Source organism: Pongo abelii, chromosome 7, assembly GCF_028885655.2.
Source record: "Pongo abelii isolate AG06213 chromosome 7, NHGRI_mPonAbe1-v2.0_pri, whole genome shotgun sequence".
Taxonomy (NCBI): domain Eukaryota; kingdom Metazoa; phylum Chordata; class Mammalia; order Primates; family Hominidae; genus Pongo; species Pongo abelii.
This window is the reverse complement of record NC_071992.2, coordinates 40,149,533-40,167,515: the sequence shown is the minus strand read 5'-3', so window position 1 is coordinate 40,167,515 and position 17,983 is coordinate 40,149,533. Positions and strand designations below refer to the sequence as shown.

Below are 17,983 nucleotides of genomic sequence, written 5' to 3'. Positions count from 1 at the left end.
TCTGAGCATCTTGAGAGACTTAGACAACTGGGAGAAGGTCAAATCAGTCTCAGATAGATAAGCAAACAAAACAAATATGATTAATTCTAGGTGATGATTAATTCCAGGGAAAACAAGTTGTTAGGAAAGGAAAAGTAATCAGGTTACTATATAGCTAAACTCTCCTTAGCATTTACATAGTCAGGATAACGTACAATGAAACTACCAAATAAGTATATTGAGGACAGGTGTGGTAGCTCACATCTGTAATCCCAGCACTTGGGAAGCCAAGGAAGGAGGATCACTTGAGCCCAGCCAGGCATTTGAGACCAGCGTGGGTAACATGGCAAGACTCCATCTCTACAAAAAATTACAAAATTAGCCAGGTGCTGTAATGCATGCCTCCCAGCTACTGGGGAGGCTGAGGCGGGAGGATCCCTTGGGCCCAGGAATTTCAGGCAGTAGTGAGCTGAGATCGTGCCACTGCACTCCATCCTGGGTGACAGAGTAAGACTCTGTCTCAAAAAAAAAAAAAGAAAAGAAAACATATATATATATAGAGAGAGAGAGAGAGAGAGAAACCTGGCCAGGCCCGGTGGCTCACACCTGTAATTCCAGCACTTTGGGAGGCCAAGGTGGGCAGATCACCTGAGGTCAGGAGTTCGACACCAGCCTGGCCAATATGGTGAAACCCCGCCTCTACTAAAAATACAAAAATTAGCTGGACGTGGTGGTACGCGTCTGCAATCCCAGCTACTCAGGAGGCTGAGGCAGGAGAATGGCTTGAACCTGGGAGGTGGAGGTTGCAGCGAGCCGATATCACACCATTGCACTCCCACCTGGGCGACAGAGCAAGACTCTGTCTCAAAAAAACCATAAAAACTCAATTGAAGCTCGTTGAGGTGGTCCATGCCTGTAGTCCCAGCTACCCAGGAGGCTGAGGCAGGAGGATCAGTTGGGCCCAGGAATTTAAGACCAGCATAGCAAGACTTGTCTCTAAAAAGAAAATTTTTTGATTAACAAAAGAAAAACTCAGTTGAAAGTGGTTGCCTTTAGAGAAGGAAAAATGGGGGTGGGATCAGGAGAATGCTGCCTTTCATAGAACTGACTTTTTAAACTCGTAACTTCTACAAATTGAGGTAAACTCCTTACTTTTTTAAAAAAAGAAGTAAAAAAAAGTAAAGTTGTAAAAGAAAAGCTCCATCAACTATCCATCCCCCAAAAACTTTTTTTATGCCTATTTAATCTACATTCTTCAAAATTTTTTTACCCTGTCTAGCTTTAATGGTATTATTTACATTAACCAACTGAAAAACTGTTTTCAGAACCCCATTTTTAAAAGCATTTAAAAGAATTCTGCACCAACATGTGGAGACACATATAATCCAACCCCTGTATACTTCATTAGGGCTTATTTGTTTAAACAGTTACATTGGCATTCATACTTGGAACAACAGAGGGTTATTATAAAAAAAAAAACATAGTTGTGTTTATCATGCCAGGACTGGGTAACTTTATTCAAGACTTTGACAAAATGATCCCCAAAGTAATATAAATGTAGACACTTTAAAAAGTCCAGATGTGAAATTTCAAGAAAACTTTGAATTCAGTCCAAAGTCAGTATTAAGTCAAAAGTTGAACCAGTTCTACAAATCATAAATACTATTTTCCTTCTTAAGTTCATATATTTTCTGAGATAGATTACCAACTTAGTTTTCTTTGATATTGGTATTTGGAATAATTTTAACATGATTTAACATCTTTAAGTTCTAAATCTATACTTATCCTGAATATCTTATTATAGTTAAAAATATAAATCCAGAAGTGACAACTCTTCCTTACGGAAGAATTCCAATAATAAATGTAGAAGGATTGAGAGAAATAGAAAATCACCATTAGAACACCACAGTAGTAACTGCCACAAGCAAGATCTGCCAATGGATAGTAAAATGAGCAAAAGTTTAAGCAGAAACGGGACATTTGCATAGTCTCTGGGTATCTCCAGCAAATATTCAATAATTACAAGGAAAACACGGTAAGTTTACAGTAGCGAATCCTAGCAGACACCACCTTAGCGTAGTGATCAAGGTTAACAACACCAGAAATACATTACAACATCAGGTATCCCATTATGATACACTGTCACAGACTGGAAGACAGGACGTAGACATGATAGCTAAATGCAAGGCTGGGTCTTGGAACAGTAACAGGACATTAGTGAAAAGACTAAAATCTCTACTTTTTAAACTTTCTACTTCAGTTAGTACTATATCAAGGTTAATTTCTTAATTTTGACAAATGTTCTATTGTTATGTAAGATGTTAACATAAGGGCAAGGTGGGTACAGAGTATACAAGAACTCTACTATTTTTACAACTCTTCTGTAAGTCTAAAATTATCTCAAAAGCTTAAAAAATAACTGTTAGAAAACAAACACATATATGTGCATAACATGTGTACATATATATAAATCAAGACTTCATGGAAATTGGCATCTTGGGCACTCAGTCAGTAAGAGTAGTGTTCTCTTCTGAATTATTCATTGTCTTACTGGTAGCTTAGCTTTAAGGTCCTCCCCCTTCTAGACTTTTAATTTCAAGTATAAATTTCTAATTTTCATAGAAAAGCCTTTTTTAAACATTCCTATATTAGGCCAAAAATAAAATCCTAGAATAAAATTATCACCATATTATCTTATAAAATCACTCATCCCAACCAGCCAGTATTTTTACTACATTTCCTCTCCTCATCTAATATGTTTGTATTGGTTTGGTTTGGTTTATGAGTGGAGACAGCTAATAGATTTAGTATTTACTCATAGGCCTGACAGTCTAGGGGAAAAAAATTATCACTTGGGTATCTTATGAAGAAACAGCTGTTTTTCCAAGAACCAATATTGTGTACTCACCTCAGACATAAAAAGTTATTTACCTAAGTCTCTTCTATCTAACAGCATAGAGCTACCCAAACAAGGCCAGCAAAGACTCTTTCAATATCCTTTTCTTAAATTTGGCTCTAAAATGACTGTTAATAATGGTAATAAATGTCTTTTTATTAAACAGAGAATTTTATCTTATGCAATTTAGGGAAATAAACATAAAATCTACCTTTAAATGAAGAAAATAATAATTTCCCACTCTAACTATGGCTGATTCATTCCCTGAGCATGAATCCCCTTTTACCCTCATTGTTTTTAACTATAAACTGAGCGGAAATCTGCTCACAGGTGAAACTAGTATTTTAGATGGAGAATATTACCAAGTAATCATATTTATTATTTTGTAGTCATTATTTCTACTCACTGTGGCATTTAATGTTTCATCTGTATCTCTCTATCACAATGCCCTCTATAGAAGCAGCAATAGTGAAAACATAATTACACTTTGGGGAAAAAAAAAAAAAACAGGAAAAAACAGGTAACTTTTAAGTGGATCTTTATCCAAATACAATAAAAAAGCAAAAAAGAAAAGTGTCCGTAAACATTTTCATTTTATGTCAATGCCATTTCCAAATTCACCTTCCACTACTACTATGAACAGAAGTGGTAAAAAAAAAAAAAAAAAGAAAAAAAAAACCTCTAACCTAATGATCTATACAAAAAGGGAGACAATTTACTCACTACACATTGCAGTATATTCAAGTGGTGAAAAGATATAAATTTTTTCAGAACTGCCATACTATCTGGCTGTCAATATAGTCTCTTGAATAATTATATTAAACATATTACTACAAAATGTACCAAGAAGTAGAGAATAATACTATATTTGTAAACTGCAAATAACAAAACAAAACAGAAGTCCAAGAAGGCTAAAGTCTAAGCTATAATTACACATGAAGTATATGTTGAAAGCAGTCATAATGTACAAAAATGTGACAAGATATCCAGATGTTTAAAAAAAACACATCCTGTTTGTCTCAGATTATATCCAGTTTCATCTGGTAGGTTTCTGATAAGCCTGTTATGTGAAGTGTGTTTCCCTCCTGCTGGTAAGAAGCAGCTTGTAGATATCCATAAATTTTTTAAGAAGGAGTGAGTCTACTTGGCAATATTGGTAACACCATAGTTTCCTATTACATTCATTCGTCTGAAAACTGAAAACAACTCATGACTAAAATATTCTTCCATTCCTTTGCCAGTTTTTCAAGTATAAAATCAAAGGAAAGTTGGAATGTATTGCTTCTTGTCATCAACAGGCATTTCAAAAAGAGGGTAATTAACCAAATCAAGTGTTCTTTGGTCAAGTTAGTAACAGGCTTCCACTTTGTTCTAAATCCTTTCATAATCCTTTTTTTTCTAATTTTTCCAGTATGGCCTGAATCTTACAAACAGCCTCTTTTCTGGCCTGCCGTACAGAGTCCTGGCCTCCAGTTTCAACTGAATCCAGTTCCAAAAGTTCCTTGGTTAGCATTTCTTCCAGAAGCCAGTATGCTTTGTCTGTCTTTTTTCCTACAAATTCTTCTACTTCTTGTTCAAGATACTGGACCTTCTCCAGCACATGTATGATTTTTTTAATACTCGGAGGAGTACTTTCATCTGAAGGTACACATTCTTCAGGAAGACTGCTACTTTGATCTTGATTGTTGGGATGGTCACTGGTGGCATTACCATACAGCTGAGGCTCAGCACTATACTGGACTTGGGAATCCAAAAGATCTGAATCATCATTGTTCACTGTCCCCGAGGATTCGTACTGATGGACACTGCAAGGAAAGTTGTGCCGGTTCATGCTGTGATCTGATTGGCTATAGGGGTATGAAGAATCCTTGGAGTGGGAGAGCAAAAAGAGGAAAAGAGCTGTTTTAATGGGAATCCATCAATATCAAATTTGTTAGCCCACATCTTTCACTTGACCAGAAAGGTACATGAAAAGATTCCTTAACAATAAAATTAGACCGCTCTCCTTAATCATTTGCAAAAAAACACAGTCCTAAGAAGATAAAAGGGAGTGTCCTGTCAGACAAAAGGCACAGAATTTTTGAGTTATAATGGCTGGAACCTGCCCTGTGGCAGGTGCATCACCATGAGCACCTCATAATCCATCCTGTGACCTAATTAATAAGAATTAGTTTTTCCCCTAAAAGGTTAAAAACCTCAAGCAAGGTCTTGAAAAGGAACACAGCCACAAGTGATAATGTTCAAGTCTGTGATTTAAATACAAGCTCATGCTGCAGATATTTCACATTGGTTTTATCTTCTGTTCATAGATTATTTGAAGTAGTAAAATGCGTCTTTGCATTTAACGTTTAGAAGAATTACAACAAACAGAAAATGTGTATCTTTCTGTCTTTTAACAAAAACGATGCGAATCTAAATCTTCTCTAAATATAAAGTCTATTAAAAAAAAAAAAAGGAAACCGAGCTGAGGTAAAGCTATAGATAAGTAGTCACCAACTTTTTGCAATTAGTCCCCATTTAACACAAACCAGTACAGAAACTATATAAACCATGTTATGTTCTCTTAATTACACACACATTAAAGGAACAACATTTAGGTCTCCTACCTTGGGCTGCTGGAGTGAGGGTGAAGGGGGTGACTGGGGAGAGCCACTGCTAGGCCATGGTGAAGTACTTTCGGTCATGTAGAGATTGCCGGGTGGTGCTGAGGGTGCTGAAGAAGGCCAGGGATAACGGCCGCCCATTCCATAAGCACCAGGAGAAGCCCACGCATCTTCTTGTGGTCGTACAGTTGGTCCTGATTGTGGAACACTACGATTACCATCTCCATAAGGATAATGGGGCAGGGTCATTCCAGGGTTCTAGATTGAGAGGAAGAAATATACCAGTCATTGTGAAAAACTTATAATAAAAATATTCTGCTACAGGCAGATTCTGAGATGCTTCCTCTCTTCTTAACAGAGTATACATTAGCTGCTACTGGACTAAACTGTAGTAAATCTAATTAATCAGCTGCAGTAATTTCTCCAAGCCTCAAAAAGTTGGTTCCAAAGATACCAGGGGTAGATTTAATGACAATAAAACTCAGAAGGAATAAGGCCTAAAAATTCAATGGATGAAGCCCAAGTCTGTCCCATAGATACTATAAACAAACGGACCCATATGCTGTAAGGAAGCACAAATAAAGACGTGTTAGAACTCCTCTTGAAGTGAACAGAGAAATAAACATAGTTATTCACAGAATATTAAAAAACATGAACCTGGTCAGGCGCGGTGGCTCACGCCTGTAATCCCACCACTTTGGGAGGCTTGAGGTGGGCGGATCACGAGGTCAGGAGATCGAGACCATCCTGGCTAACAAGGTGAAACCCCGTCTCTACTAAAAATACAAAAAAAAAATTAGCTGGGTGCGGTGGCGGGTGCCTGTAGTCCCAGCTACTTGGGAGGCTGAGGCTGGAGAATGGCATGAACCCAGGAGGTGGAGCTTGCAGTGAGCCTAGACTGTGCCACTGCACGCTAGCATGGGCGACAGAGCGAGACTCCGTCTCAAAAAAAAAAAAAAAAAAAAATGAACCTAACAGGGCACTAAAAAAGGCTAAGATTTGCCTGGCGCAGTGGCTCATGCCTGTAATCCCAGCACTTTGGGTGGGCAGATCACGAGGTCACGAGATCAAGACCATCCTGGCCAACATGGTGAAACCCCATCTCTACTAAAAATACAAAAAATGAGCTGGGCGTGGTGGTGCGTGCTTGTAATCCCAGCTACTCGGGAGGCTGAGGCAGGAGAATCGCTTGAACCCAGGAGGTAGAGGTTGCAGTGAGCCGAGATCACGCCACCAAAAAAAAAAAAAAAAAAAAAAAAAGGCTAAGATAGGGAAACTTTCAAGCAGCAACTCTCTAAAGATTACTTTCAGTATAAAAATTTATGATTATGACATCTAAGGTACCTTCAGCCAAAGTCCATTTACTGCAATAGCTGCTACAAATAAGAAAGGCATCAATATAAAAGCCTTCCCAATCTAGAAGTGTCTTATTAAATCAGCCCTAGTATGAACAGATGCTCTTCCACTGTTGACAAGAGGCAGAGACTTTGAATTCATTTTTTTCCCAACAGAAAACAACTCACCTGTGAAGGCGGATATCCTGGAACCTGCCCCCTAAGAGGGGGTGCTTCAGTCTGACAGTCCTGCTGGGGATAGATCCAACGAGAGACTGGAGTTGGGCTGTTGCCAGATGAACGGTAAGTACTTGGAACTTCTGTGGAGTAACTGGTCTGAGTATAACCAGGTGCATAATAAGCCCCTGAGTATGAGGCAGTATTTGCCCCAGGGCCTGGGGGGTATGTTGGACCATACGCTCCATTTGTATAAGAATTCAAACTCTGAAAAAAAGCGAGTTGAGTGAAAAAAAGATGAATTAGTAGAAGAGCTGAAATGCCCTGACTTAATGCCTAAACTTGAAAACTTTGAGATGTTAATCACTAATGCAGGCCAGGCACAGTGGCTCATGCCTGTAATCCCAGCACTTTGGGAGCCCAAGGTGGGAGAATCATTTGAGGTCAGGAGTTTGAGACCAGCCTGGACAACATAGTGAGATCCTGTTTCTACAAAAATAAAATAAAATAATTAGCCAGGCATTGCCGGGCACAGTGGCTCAAGCCTGTAATCCTAGCACTTTGGGAGGCCGAGGCGGGTGGATCACCTGAGGTCAGGAGTTCTAGACCAGCCTGGCCAAAATGGTGAAACCCCATCTCTACTAAAAATATAAAAATTAGCCGGGCATGGTGGCAGGCACCTGTAATCCCAGCTACTCGGGGGGCTGAGGCAGGAGAATTGCTTGAACTCGGGAGGCGGAGGTTGCAGTGAGCCGAGATTGCGCCATCGCACTCCAGCCTGGGGGACAAGAGTAAGACTTCGTCTCAAAAAAAAAAAAAAATTAGCTAGGCATTATGGCACACATCTGTAGTCCCAGCTACTCGGGAGGCTGAGGTGAGAGGATTGCTTGAGCCCAGGAGGTCAAGGCTGCAGTGAGTCATGGTTGTACCACTGCACTCCAGCCTGGGCAACAGAGTGAGACTTTCTCAAAAAGTGTATGAAAACAAAAAAATTATTTAAAAAGACTATAGAGACAGACCTAGCTCTGCCATAGGCTTTGTATTTAACCTTCCCTAACTTCAGTTTCTCCGTCAGGAAAATGAAGATCATAAATGTATCTTTGAGGATTACTGTCAAAATTAAATAAGATGACATATATAAAAGGTTTAGCATAGTGTCTGGCATATAGTATGCTCAATAAATGATAATTATTTGTATTATCACTGTTGTTAGTATTATCATGGCTGGGTCATGACATGAACCCAGATCTGACTCTGAAGTCCAGTTCTTTGTATTATACCATCACTCTGCATCCCAAATGATCAAACTCCTCATATATTGCTCATTGTAGTTTTAAATAACCTATTCAGACTCTTATCCACACCCAGAATCCTCAGTTTAATAATCCAAACAAGATTCAAGCTAGGCAGGCGCACGGGCTCATGCCTGTAATCCCAGCACTTTGGAAGGCTGAGAAGGGAGGATCACTTTTTTTTTTTTTTTGAGACAGAGTCTCGCTCTGTCACCCAGGCTGGAGTGCAGTAGCGAGATCTCGGCTCACTGCAACCTCCACCCCCAAGATTCAAGCGATTCTCCTGCCTCAGCCTCCTGAGTAGCTGGGATTACAGGCACACTGTAATTTTTGTACTTTCAGTAGAGATGGGGTTTCACCATCTTGGCCAGGCTGGTCTTGAACTCCTGACCTCATATCCACCCGCCTCAGCCTCCCAAAGTGCTAGGATTACAGGCACGAGCCACCGTGCCCAGCCTAGGAGGGAGGATCACTTGAGCTCAGGAGTTACAGACCAGCCTCGGGAATATAGTCAAACCCCATCTATTAAAAAAAAAAAAAAAGTAATTTTTTAAAAAAGATTCAAGCTTAATGCTAAATTTAAATGATCACCTCAATGTGTTCTATTAATTTCTACTTTACCCTTTAAAAACAGTGAAAACACAGAATCAAGTTTTCCTATACTCATCTCTATCTCTAAGACTATATAATCTTTCCCACTTTAGGTACAAGGATACCCATGACCAAAGAATTCCATGCAGGATGAGGTGTAATAAACAGTCAGCAATGCAGTCCCTGAGCAGAAGACCATGAACCACCACTTTGTTAAAACTACTAAGAGGCTGTTAAGGTCTTCGGGCATAAACAAAGAACTCTGTAATACATCACACACACAATTGGAGACTTAATAAAACATTATGTGACATTATGTGACTTTTTGTACTGTTATTCAACAGTACAAAATCCTAAGGAAATGATTCAACTAGAGAAAAAGTTATAGACATGAAGTTCTCATCGCAGCATTATTTACAATCACACAAAATTGTAAACTACCAAATGTCCTATAATAATGGAATCTTTAAGTAGATTAAGGACTATTCATTGAAAAAATTGTATTCAGTCTTCAAATTTTACTGTTATGGCCAGGCGCAAGGACTCATGCCTGTAAAAATCCCAGCGTTTTGGGAAGCCAAGGTGGGAGGACTGCTTGAGCCCAGGAGTCTGAGACCAGCCTGGGCAAACAGCAAGACCTCATCTCTCCAAAAAAAAAAAAAAAAAATTAATTATCTGGGCGTGGTATGGCACAGCTATAGTCCTTAGCTACACAGGAGGCTGAGGCAGGAGGATTGTTTGAGCCTAGGAGTTCAATGTTACAGTGAGCTATAATCAAGCCACTGTTCTCTAGCCTGGGTGACAGTAAGACCCTGTCTTCAACTAGCTAACTAACTAAATAAATATTTTACTGTTAGAACTGACCAGATATTTAATGATATTAAATAATTATTTTTAAGGTTTTTTTTTCCTTTTAAGTTTTAATTTTTAATTAAAAATGTGTAAAAACATTGTGGTTATGTTTTTAAAACTTCCTTATATTTTAAAGAAACATACTTAGGCCCCTCCCTCTTCTCCCTCTCCTCTCCCTCCTCTCCCTCTCCTCTCCCTCCTCTCCCCTCCCTCTCCTCTCCCTCTCCCTCTCCCTCCTCTCCCTCCTCTCCCTCCTCTCCCTCTCCTCTCCCTCTCCCTCTCCCTCTCCCTCTCCCCTTTCTTCGGTCTCCCTCTCCTTCTTTTTTCGGTCTCCCTCTGTTGCCGAAGCTGGACTGTGCTGCCCTGATCTTGGTTCGCTGCAACCTCCCTGCCTCGGGCTCCTGTGACTCTCCTGCCTCGGCCGGGTGCCTGGGATTGCAGGCGCGCGCCGCCACGCCTGAATGATTTTTGTGTTTTTGGTGGAGACGGGGTTTCGCCCTGTTGACCGGGCTGGTCTCCAGCTCCTGGCCTCAAGTGATCTGCCCGCCTCAGCCTCCCGAGGTGCTGGGATTGCAGACGGAGTCTGGCTCACTCAATGCTCAATGGTGCTCAGGCTGGAGTGCAGTGGCGTGATCTCGGCTCGCCACAACCTCCACCTACCAGCCTCCTGCCTTGGCCTCTTAAAGTGCTAAGATTACAGCCTCTGCCCCGCCGCCACCCCGTCTAGGAAGTGAGGAGCATCTGCCTGGCCGCCCATCGTCTGGGATGTGAGGAGCCCCTCTGCCCGGCCGCCCCATCTGGGAAGTGAGGAGCGCCTCTGCCCGGCCGCCCATCGTCTGGGATGTGAGGAGCGCCTCTGCCCAGTCGCCCAACGTCTGGGAAGTGAGGAGCGCCTCTGCTCGGCCGCCCCGTCTGGGAGGTGAGGAGTGCCTCTGCCTGGCCGCCACCCCGTCTGGGAGGAAGTGAGGAGCGCCTCTGCCCGGCCGCCCCGTCTGGGAGGTGAGGAGCGCCTCTGCCTGGCCGCCACCCCGTCTGGGAGGAAGTGAGAAGCGCCTCTGCCCGGCTGCCCCATCTGGGAAGTGAGGAGCGCCTCTGCCCAGCCGCCACCCCATATGGGAAGTGAGGAGCGCCTCTGCCCGGCGGCCCCGTCTGGGAAGTGAGGAGCGCCTCTGCCCGGCCGCCACCCCATATGGGAAGTGAGGAGCGCCTCTGCCCGGCGGCCCCGTCTGGGAAGTGAGGAGCGCCTCTGCCCGGCGGCCCCGTCTGGGAAGTGAGGAGCGCCTCTGCCCGGCCGCCCCTTCTGGGAGGTGAGGAGCGCCTCTGCCCGGCCGCCCCGTCTGGGAGGTGAGGAGCGCCTCTGCCCGGCCGCCCAGTGTGGGAAGTGAGGAGCGCCTCTGCCCGGCCGCCCCGTCTGGGAGGTGAGGAGCGTCTCTGCCCGGCCGCCCCCTCTGGGAAGTGAGGAGCGCCTCTGCCTGGCCACCCCGTCTGGGAGGTGAGGAGCGCCTCTGCCCGGCCGCCCCGTCTGGGAGGTGAGGAGCGCTTCTGCCCGTCCGCCACGCCGTCTGGGAGGAAGTGAGGAGCACCTCTGCCCGGCTGCCCCATCTGGGAGGTGAGGAGCGCCTCTGCCCGGCCGCCCTGTCTGGGAGGTGTACCCAACAGCTCCGAAGAGACAGCGACCATCGGGAGCGGACCATGAGGACGATGGCGGTTTTGTTGAAAAGAAGGGGGGAAGTGTGGGGAAAGGAAGGAGAGATCAGATTGTTGCTGTGTCTGTGTAGAAAGAGGTGGGCATAGGAGACTCCATTTTGTTCTGACTAGGAGAAATTCTTCTGCCTTGGGATGCTGTTGATCTATGGCCTTTCCCCCAGCCCCCTGCTCTCTGAAACATGTGCTGTGTCAACTCAGGGTTAAATGGATTAAGGGCGGTGCAAGATGTGCTTTGTTAAACAGATGCTTGAAGGCAGCATGCTCTTTAAGAGTCATCACCACTCCCTAATCTCAAGTACCCAAGGGCACAAACACTGCAGAAGGCCGCAGGGTCCTCTGCCTAGGAAAACCAGAGACCTTTGTTCATGTGTTTATCTGCTGACCTTCTCTCCACTATTATCCTATGACCCTGCCATATCCCCATCTCCGAGAAACACCCAAGAATGATCAATAAATACTTCATAAAAAAAAAAAAAAAGAACTAAAAGTAGAACTGCCATTTGACCCAGGAATCCCACTACTGGGTATCTACCGAGGGGAAAAGAAGTCATTATATGAAAAAGATACTTGCATATGCATGTTTATAGCAGCAAAATTCGCAATTGCAAAAATGTGAAGCCAACCCAAATGCCCATCAATCAATGAGTGGATAAAGAAACTGTGGTATATATATATATATATATACGATAGAATACTACTCATCCATAAAAGGAATGAATTAATGGCATTCATAGCAACCTGGGTGGGATTAGAGACTATTAATCTAAGTGAAGTAACTCAGGAATGGAAAACCAAACATCATATATTCTTACTCATAAGTGGGAGCTGAGCTATGAGGATGCAAAGGCATAAGAATGACACAATGGACTTTGGGGACTCTGGGGGAAAGGGTGGGAAGGAAGCGAGGGATAAAAGACTGCAAATTGGGTTTAGTGTGTACTGCTAGGGTGACAGGTGCACCAAAATCTCACAAATCACCACTAAGGAACCTGCTCATGTAACCAAAAACCGCCTATTCTCCAAAAACCTGTGGCAATAAAAAATTTAAATAAAAAAAAAAAAAAGAAACATACTTAGGTATTTATAAGTGATAAAATGATATCTGAAATTGCCTCAAAATACTCCAAGGAAATACTCCAAGAATAAATACAAGATGGCCATGTACTGATACCCACTGAAACCAATAGATGGGTTCATGTTACTTTAGTGTGCTATTCTCATTGCTTTTATGTGGCTTTTGTTGTTGTTTTTTTTCTTTTTCCCTTCTCACAGGTGTTGTTTTTGTTTTTTGTTGTTGTTGTTTTTCTTTAAATAGAAATGAGGTCACGCTATGTTGCCAGGCTAGTCTCAAATTTTGGGCTGAAGTGATCTTGGCACCTCAGCCTCCCAAAGTGCTGGGATTATACCATGCCTTGCCATTACTTTTTTTTCTCCCCAAGACATCCAGGGTAGAATGCAGTGGCACAATCACGGCTCACTGCAGCCTCAAACTCCTGGGCTCAAGCAATCCTTAACATCCTAAGTAACTGGGACCACAGGCATGCACCACCATGCCTGGCTAATTTTTGTATTTTTTGTAGAGACAGGGTTTGGGCATGTTGCCCAGGCTGATCTCGAACTCCTGGGCTCAAGCAATCCACTCGCCTCAGCTTCCCAAAGTGCTGGGATTACAAGTGTGAGCCACCACACCTGGCCAGCCATTACTTTTGATGCTTGAAAATTTCCTTGATTCCTGGAATTACTTCCTGGTTTTGAGATGTTTTCATGAGTTCATTGCTTCTTTTCCCAAATAACCACTGTCCTGACAGATCACAAAGCTGTCACATGCATGTTTACAAAAGAACACAGAATCAGATTACATAACAGCCTCGCAGTTGCTAAAGATGTTTGTTAAGGATGAGCTAAAGATCCTATTTCAGAAACGTGGCAAAGTTTTTAAGTCTTTGTCTGAAAAGCAGCTTGTGTGAAAGTTGCCAATGCCAAGATGGAGTCACTTACATCAGACCCAAAATGGAGGGGGGAGGTCACGAAGGAGGGGATCTCATGCACATATGTCTGCGATAAGTATTATCACAAGGACTTTTTTTTTTTTTTTTTTTGAGACAGGGTCTCACTCTGTCACCCAGGCTAGAGTACAGTGGCACCATCATAGCTCACTGCAGCCTAGATCACCCAGGCTCAAGTTATCCTCCTGCCTCAGCCTCCCAAGTAGCTTGGACTACAGATATGAGCCACTGCACCCAGCCTATCACAGGGCTTTCTAAAAACTCACAAGAAATCCCTGTAGGCTCTACTCATCTTGCTTGTCCTACATATGTCTGTAACAGGACTTATCACAAAAAATTCCTCAACCGGGTGCGGTGGCTCACACCTGTAATCTGAGCACTTTGGGAGGCCAAGGCGGGCGGATCACGAGGTCAGGAGATCGAGACCATCCTGGCTAACACGGTGAAACCCTGTCTCTACTAAAAATACAAAAAAATTAGCCGGTCATGGTGGCAGGCGGCTGTAGTCCCAGCTACTCAGGAGGCTGAGGCAGGAGAATGGCGTGAACTCGGGAGGCGGAGCTTGCAGTGAGCCAAGATCGTGCCATGGCACTCCAGCCTGGGCGACAGAGTGAAACTGTCTCAAAAAAAAAAAATTCCTCAAGACTGCAGTTTCACATAAGCCATCTTCATAAGAACACTCGCTTAGCAATGAGTTTCCAGTAACATCAGCTCCTACGACAGGCCCCTGTGACCAATGATGTTTGTCTCAAAACAGCTTATATGAACTTCTACTCTTTCCCTTTAAAAGTTTCCCCTTACTACAACTTCTCCAGATATGTAGGGGATGATTATCTATGGTATGCGCATCTGAAATTGTAATTCCCTGTTTATTTCCAAACAGATTCATTTCTTTGAAGAGTCCTTCTCTCTGTTATTTTATAGGTTGACACTTGGAGCACAGCAAAGAAAATACAGGAGTTCCTTGCACCATTTAGAGTCATAATACAGAATCCAAAAAGGAAGAAAATGCTTCTAGGGCTTCAGAACAGATTTCTGTTACCTATTAAAGTATGTGATAAAAATGAAGGACTTGGCCAGGAGTGGTAGCTCATTCTTGTAATTCTAGCACTTTGGGAGACCAAGGCGGGCGGATCGCTTGAGGTCAGGAGTTCCAGACCAGCCTGGGCAACAAAGTGAGACCCCATCTCCACAAAAAATACAAAAATTAGCCAGGTGTAGCGGCGTATGCCTATGGTCCCAGCCACTCGAGCAGTTAAGGTGGGAGGATCACCTGAGCCAGAGGAGATTGAGGCTGCAGTGAGCTGTGATCATGCCATTGCACTCCAGCCTGAGAAATAGAAAAAAAAAAAAAAAAAAAAAAGCTGGGGGCCAAGCACAGTGGCTCATGCCTGTAATCCCAGCACTTTGGGAGGCCAAGGCAGGTGGACTGCTTAAACTCAAAGAGTTTAAGATAAGTGGGGGCAAACCCCCTCTCTACAAAAAATACAAAAATTAGCTGGGAATGGTGGCATGTGCCTGTAGTCCCAGCTACTCAGGAGGCTGCAGTGGGAGGATCGCTTGAGCCCAGGAGGTGGAGGTTGCAGTGAGCCGGTATCATACCACTGTACTCCAGCCTGGGTGACAGAGGGAGACCCGGTCTCAAAAACAGAAAGAAAAGAAAAGGAAAAAGAAGGACTTAAGAACAAAGTAGAAGCAACTCAACTGAGTTTGAATAATACTGAGAAAACCTTGCGAATTTTATTAACAGTTGGGTGAGACAATATCTTCTGCTTCCAGAGATATAGCCTGAGATTGTGAACTTCCGTGCTGTTCACACCCTACTCCATGAATCGCCCTCCATGCTCCTCTCAAGAGTCCACACTATTAGTTGAAGAATGAAGTTCTGAAAAATGAGGAAAGCTTTAGTTCAAACGCTACCCTAATACTTGCACAGCACATAAACTGCACCTGCCATGTGGCAGGCTAATCAACTTGGTAGATTGGTCAGACACCTTAGCAACATTAACAGCTTCTTAAAAAAAAAAAGATATAAATTCCACACTCAGAATAAATGCATGAAATTACATATTCTTGGCTTATTATAGCTACTTTTGAATGAGAATTTTTAAGATTTATAAAACCAACCAAACAGAAGAATGACAATGTGGCAAGGCTAACCCAAGGAGGTAGCCAGGAGGTAAAGACATGATGCTGCTTAATTTTTTAAAAAGGAAACCAGTCATATCTATATACCACTATAGGAGTCTATTTTGGATAGAAGCTAGACCAAGTGCAATGGCTCACGCCTGTAATCCCAACACTTTGGGATGCGGAGGTAGAAGGATCACCTGAGCCCAGGAGTTCAAGACCAGCCTAGGCAACATAGTGAGACCCCATCTCTACAAAATATTTAAAAATTAACCAGGTGTGGTTGCACGCACCTGTACCTAGGACACTGAGACAGGAGGATCACTTAAGTCCAGGAGTTCAAGGTTACAGTGAGCTATGATTATGCCACTACAATGAACTGGGTGGTAGAGCAAGACTATCTATCTCAAGAAACAAACAAAAAAAAGATGATGATAAATGTATAATCCCCATGTGATGTTTTGCCAGAAAATACACATGTGCTCACCTCAAAAAGGTGTATGTCTAGACACCTTTGGGTTATTTTAAATCCAACAACTTGTATGTTGTATCTAAAAACATTTGCACATTATTACTGTTGCTTTTAAAAAGTTACTATTAAATTATAAGTTAATATTTTTTGAACCTACATATGAATGTAATAAATACTTTTACCTAAGAGGGAAAATGTTATGAGAAAAAGCAATCTTTATCAGTAAGATCAGTGAAATCAGAAAAATTAACATTAACTTATAATTCATGACTTTGAGTTTTGTCTCCCTCTTACATTAACTATAAAAGTACACATGCTACTCTCCAAACTGATCTATGATGCAATCTCAACAAAAATCTCAGCTGCCTGGCCAGGTGTGGTGGCTCACGCCTGTAATCCCAGCACTTTGGGAGGCCAAGGCGGGCGGATCACCTGAGGTCCGGAGTTTGAGACCAGCCTGACCAACATGGAGAAACCCCATCTAATTTTATACTAAAAATACAAAATTAGCCGGGCGTGGTGGCGCATGCCTGTAATCCCAGCTACTCTGGAGGCTGAGGCAGGAGAAAGGCTTGAACTCGGGAGGCGGAGGTTGCTGTGAGCCGAGATCGTGCCATTGCCATTGCACTCCAGCCTAGGCAACAAGAGCAAAACTCTGGCTCAAAATAAAATAAAATAAAATCTCAGCTGCCTTTTTTACATAAGTTGAAAAGCTGATCCTAAAATTCATATGAAAATGTAAGCAACCCAGAATAGCCGAAACCATATGGAAGAAGAAAAAGAAAAAAGAGAGAGTCCATCTCTTTGGACAGACTCATACTTCCTGATTTCAAATTTTACTTCAGAGCCACAGTAATCAAAACAGTTTGGTATTGGCTTAAGGAAGACATATAGATTAATGGGACAGAATTGAGAGTCTGGAAATAAACCCTTACATTTATGATTTTTAAGAAGGGTACCAAGGCTGGGCACGGTGGCTCATGCCTGTAATTCCAACACTTTGGGAGGCTGAGGCAGGTGGATCACTAGAGGTCAGGCGATCCAGATCAGCCTGTGCAACATGGTAAAACCCCGTCTCTACTAACAATACAAAAAAAATTAGCCCGACATGGTGGCAGGCGCCTGTAATCCTAGCTATTCCGGAGGCTGAGGCAAGAATCACTTGAACCTGGGAGGCAGAGGTTTCAGTGAGCAGAGATTGCACCACTACACTCCATCCTGGGCAACAGAGCAAGACTCCATCTCAAAAAAAAAAAAAAAAAACCAAGCTAATTCAGTGGAGAAAGCATAGTCTTTCAACTGATGATACTGAGGCATAACTATCCACATGTAAAGCAGTGAACTTGGGCCTTACTTTGCACCATATTGCAAAAATTAACTCAAAATGAATCATAGACCTAAATATGAGAGCTAAAACTATAAAAAAAATTCTAAGAAGAAATCGGGTTGGGCGCAGTGGCTCACGTCTGTAATCCCAGCACTTTGGGAAGCTGAGGCAGGTGGACCACGAGGTCAGGAGGTCAAGACCATCCTAACTAACATGGTGAAACTCTGTCTCTACTAAATACACAAAAAATTAGCCAGGCGTGGTGGTGGGTGCCTTTAGTCCCAGCTACTCAGGAGGCTGAGGCAGGAGAATCACTTTAACCCGGGAGGTGGAGCTTGTAGTGAGCCAAGATTGCGCCACTGCACTCCAGCCTGGGCGACAGAGCGAGACTGCCTCAAAAAAAAAAAGAAATCACAGGAGTGAATCTTTATGATCTTTGGTTAGTCAAAGTCTTCTTGGATAAGACATCAAAAGCAGGAGCAACAAAATAAAAAACAAGAAAATTGCACTTCATCAAAATTAAAAGCTTTTGTGTTTCAAAGGACACCATCAAGAGTGTGAAAAGCCAACCCACAGAATGGAAGAAACTATTTGCAAATCATATACAGTCATGCACT

The 17,983-nt window shown here is 42.8% G+C and overlaps 1 protein-coding gene across 2 annotated transcripts in view; it reads right to left on the bottom strand.

The window, feature by feature from the left end:
- Positions 1 to 1,463: 1,463 nt before the first annotated feature.
- The window catches only part of BAG4 (BAG cochaperone 4), a 39,138-nt gene continuing 22,618 nt past the window's right edge, over positions 1,464 to 17,983 (bottom strand). For both annotated transcript variants that reach the window (XM_002819011.5, XM_054561448.2), the window contains 3 exons: positions 7,002 to 7,256; positions 5,482 to 5,736; positions 1,464 to 4,742 (listed from right to left, as the gene is read on the bottom strand). In XM_002819011.5, the coding sequence (XP_002819057.4) occupies positions 4,257 to 4,742; positions 5,482 to 5,736; positions 7,002 to 7,256 (996 nt within the window). In that variant the 3' untranslated portion in view covers positions 1,464 to 4,256. The remainder of the gene's footprint in view (positions 4,743 to 5,481; positions 5,737 to 7,001; positions 7,257 to 17,983) is intronic.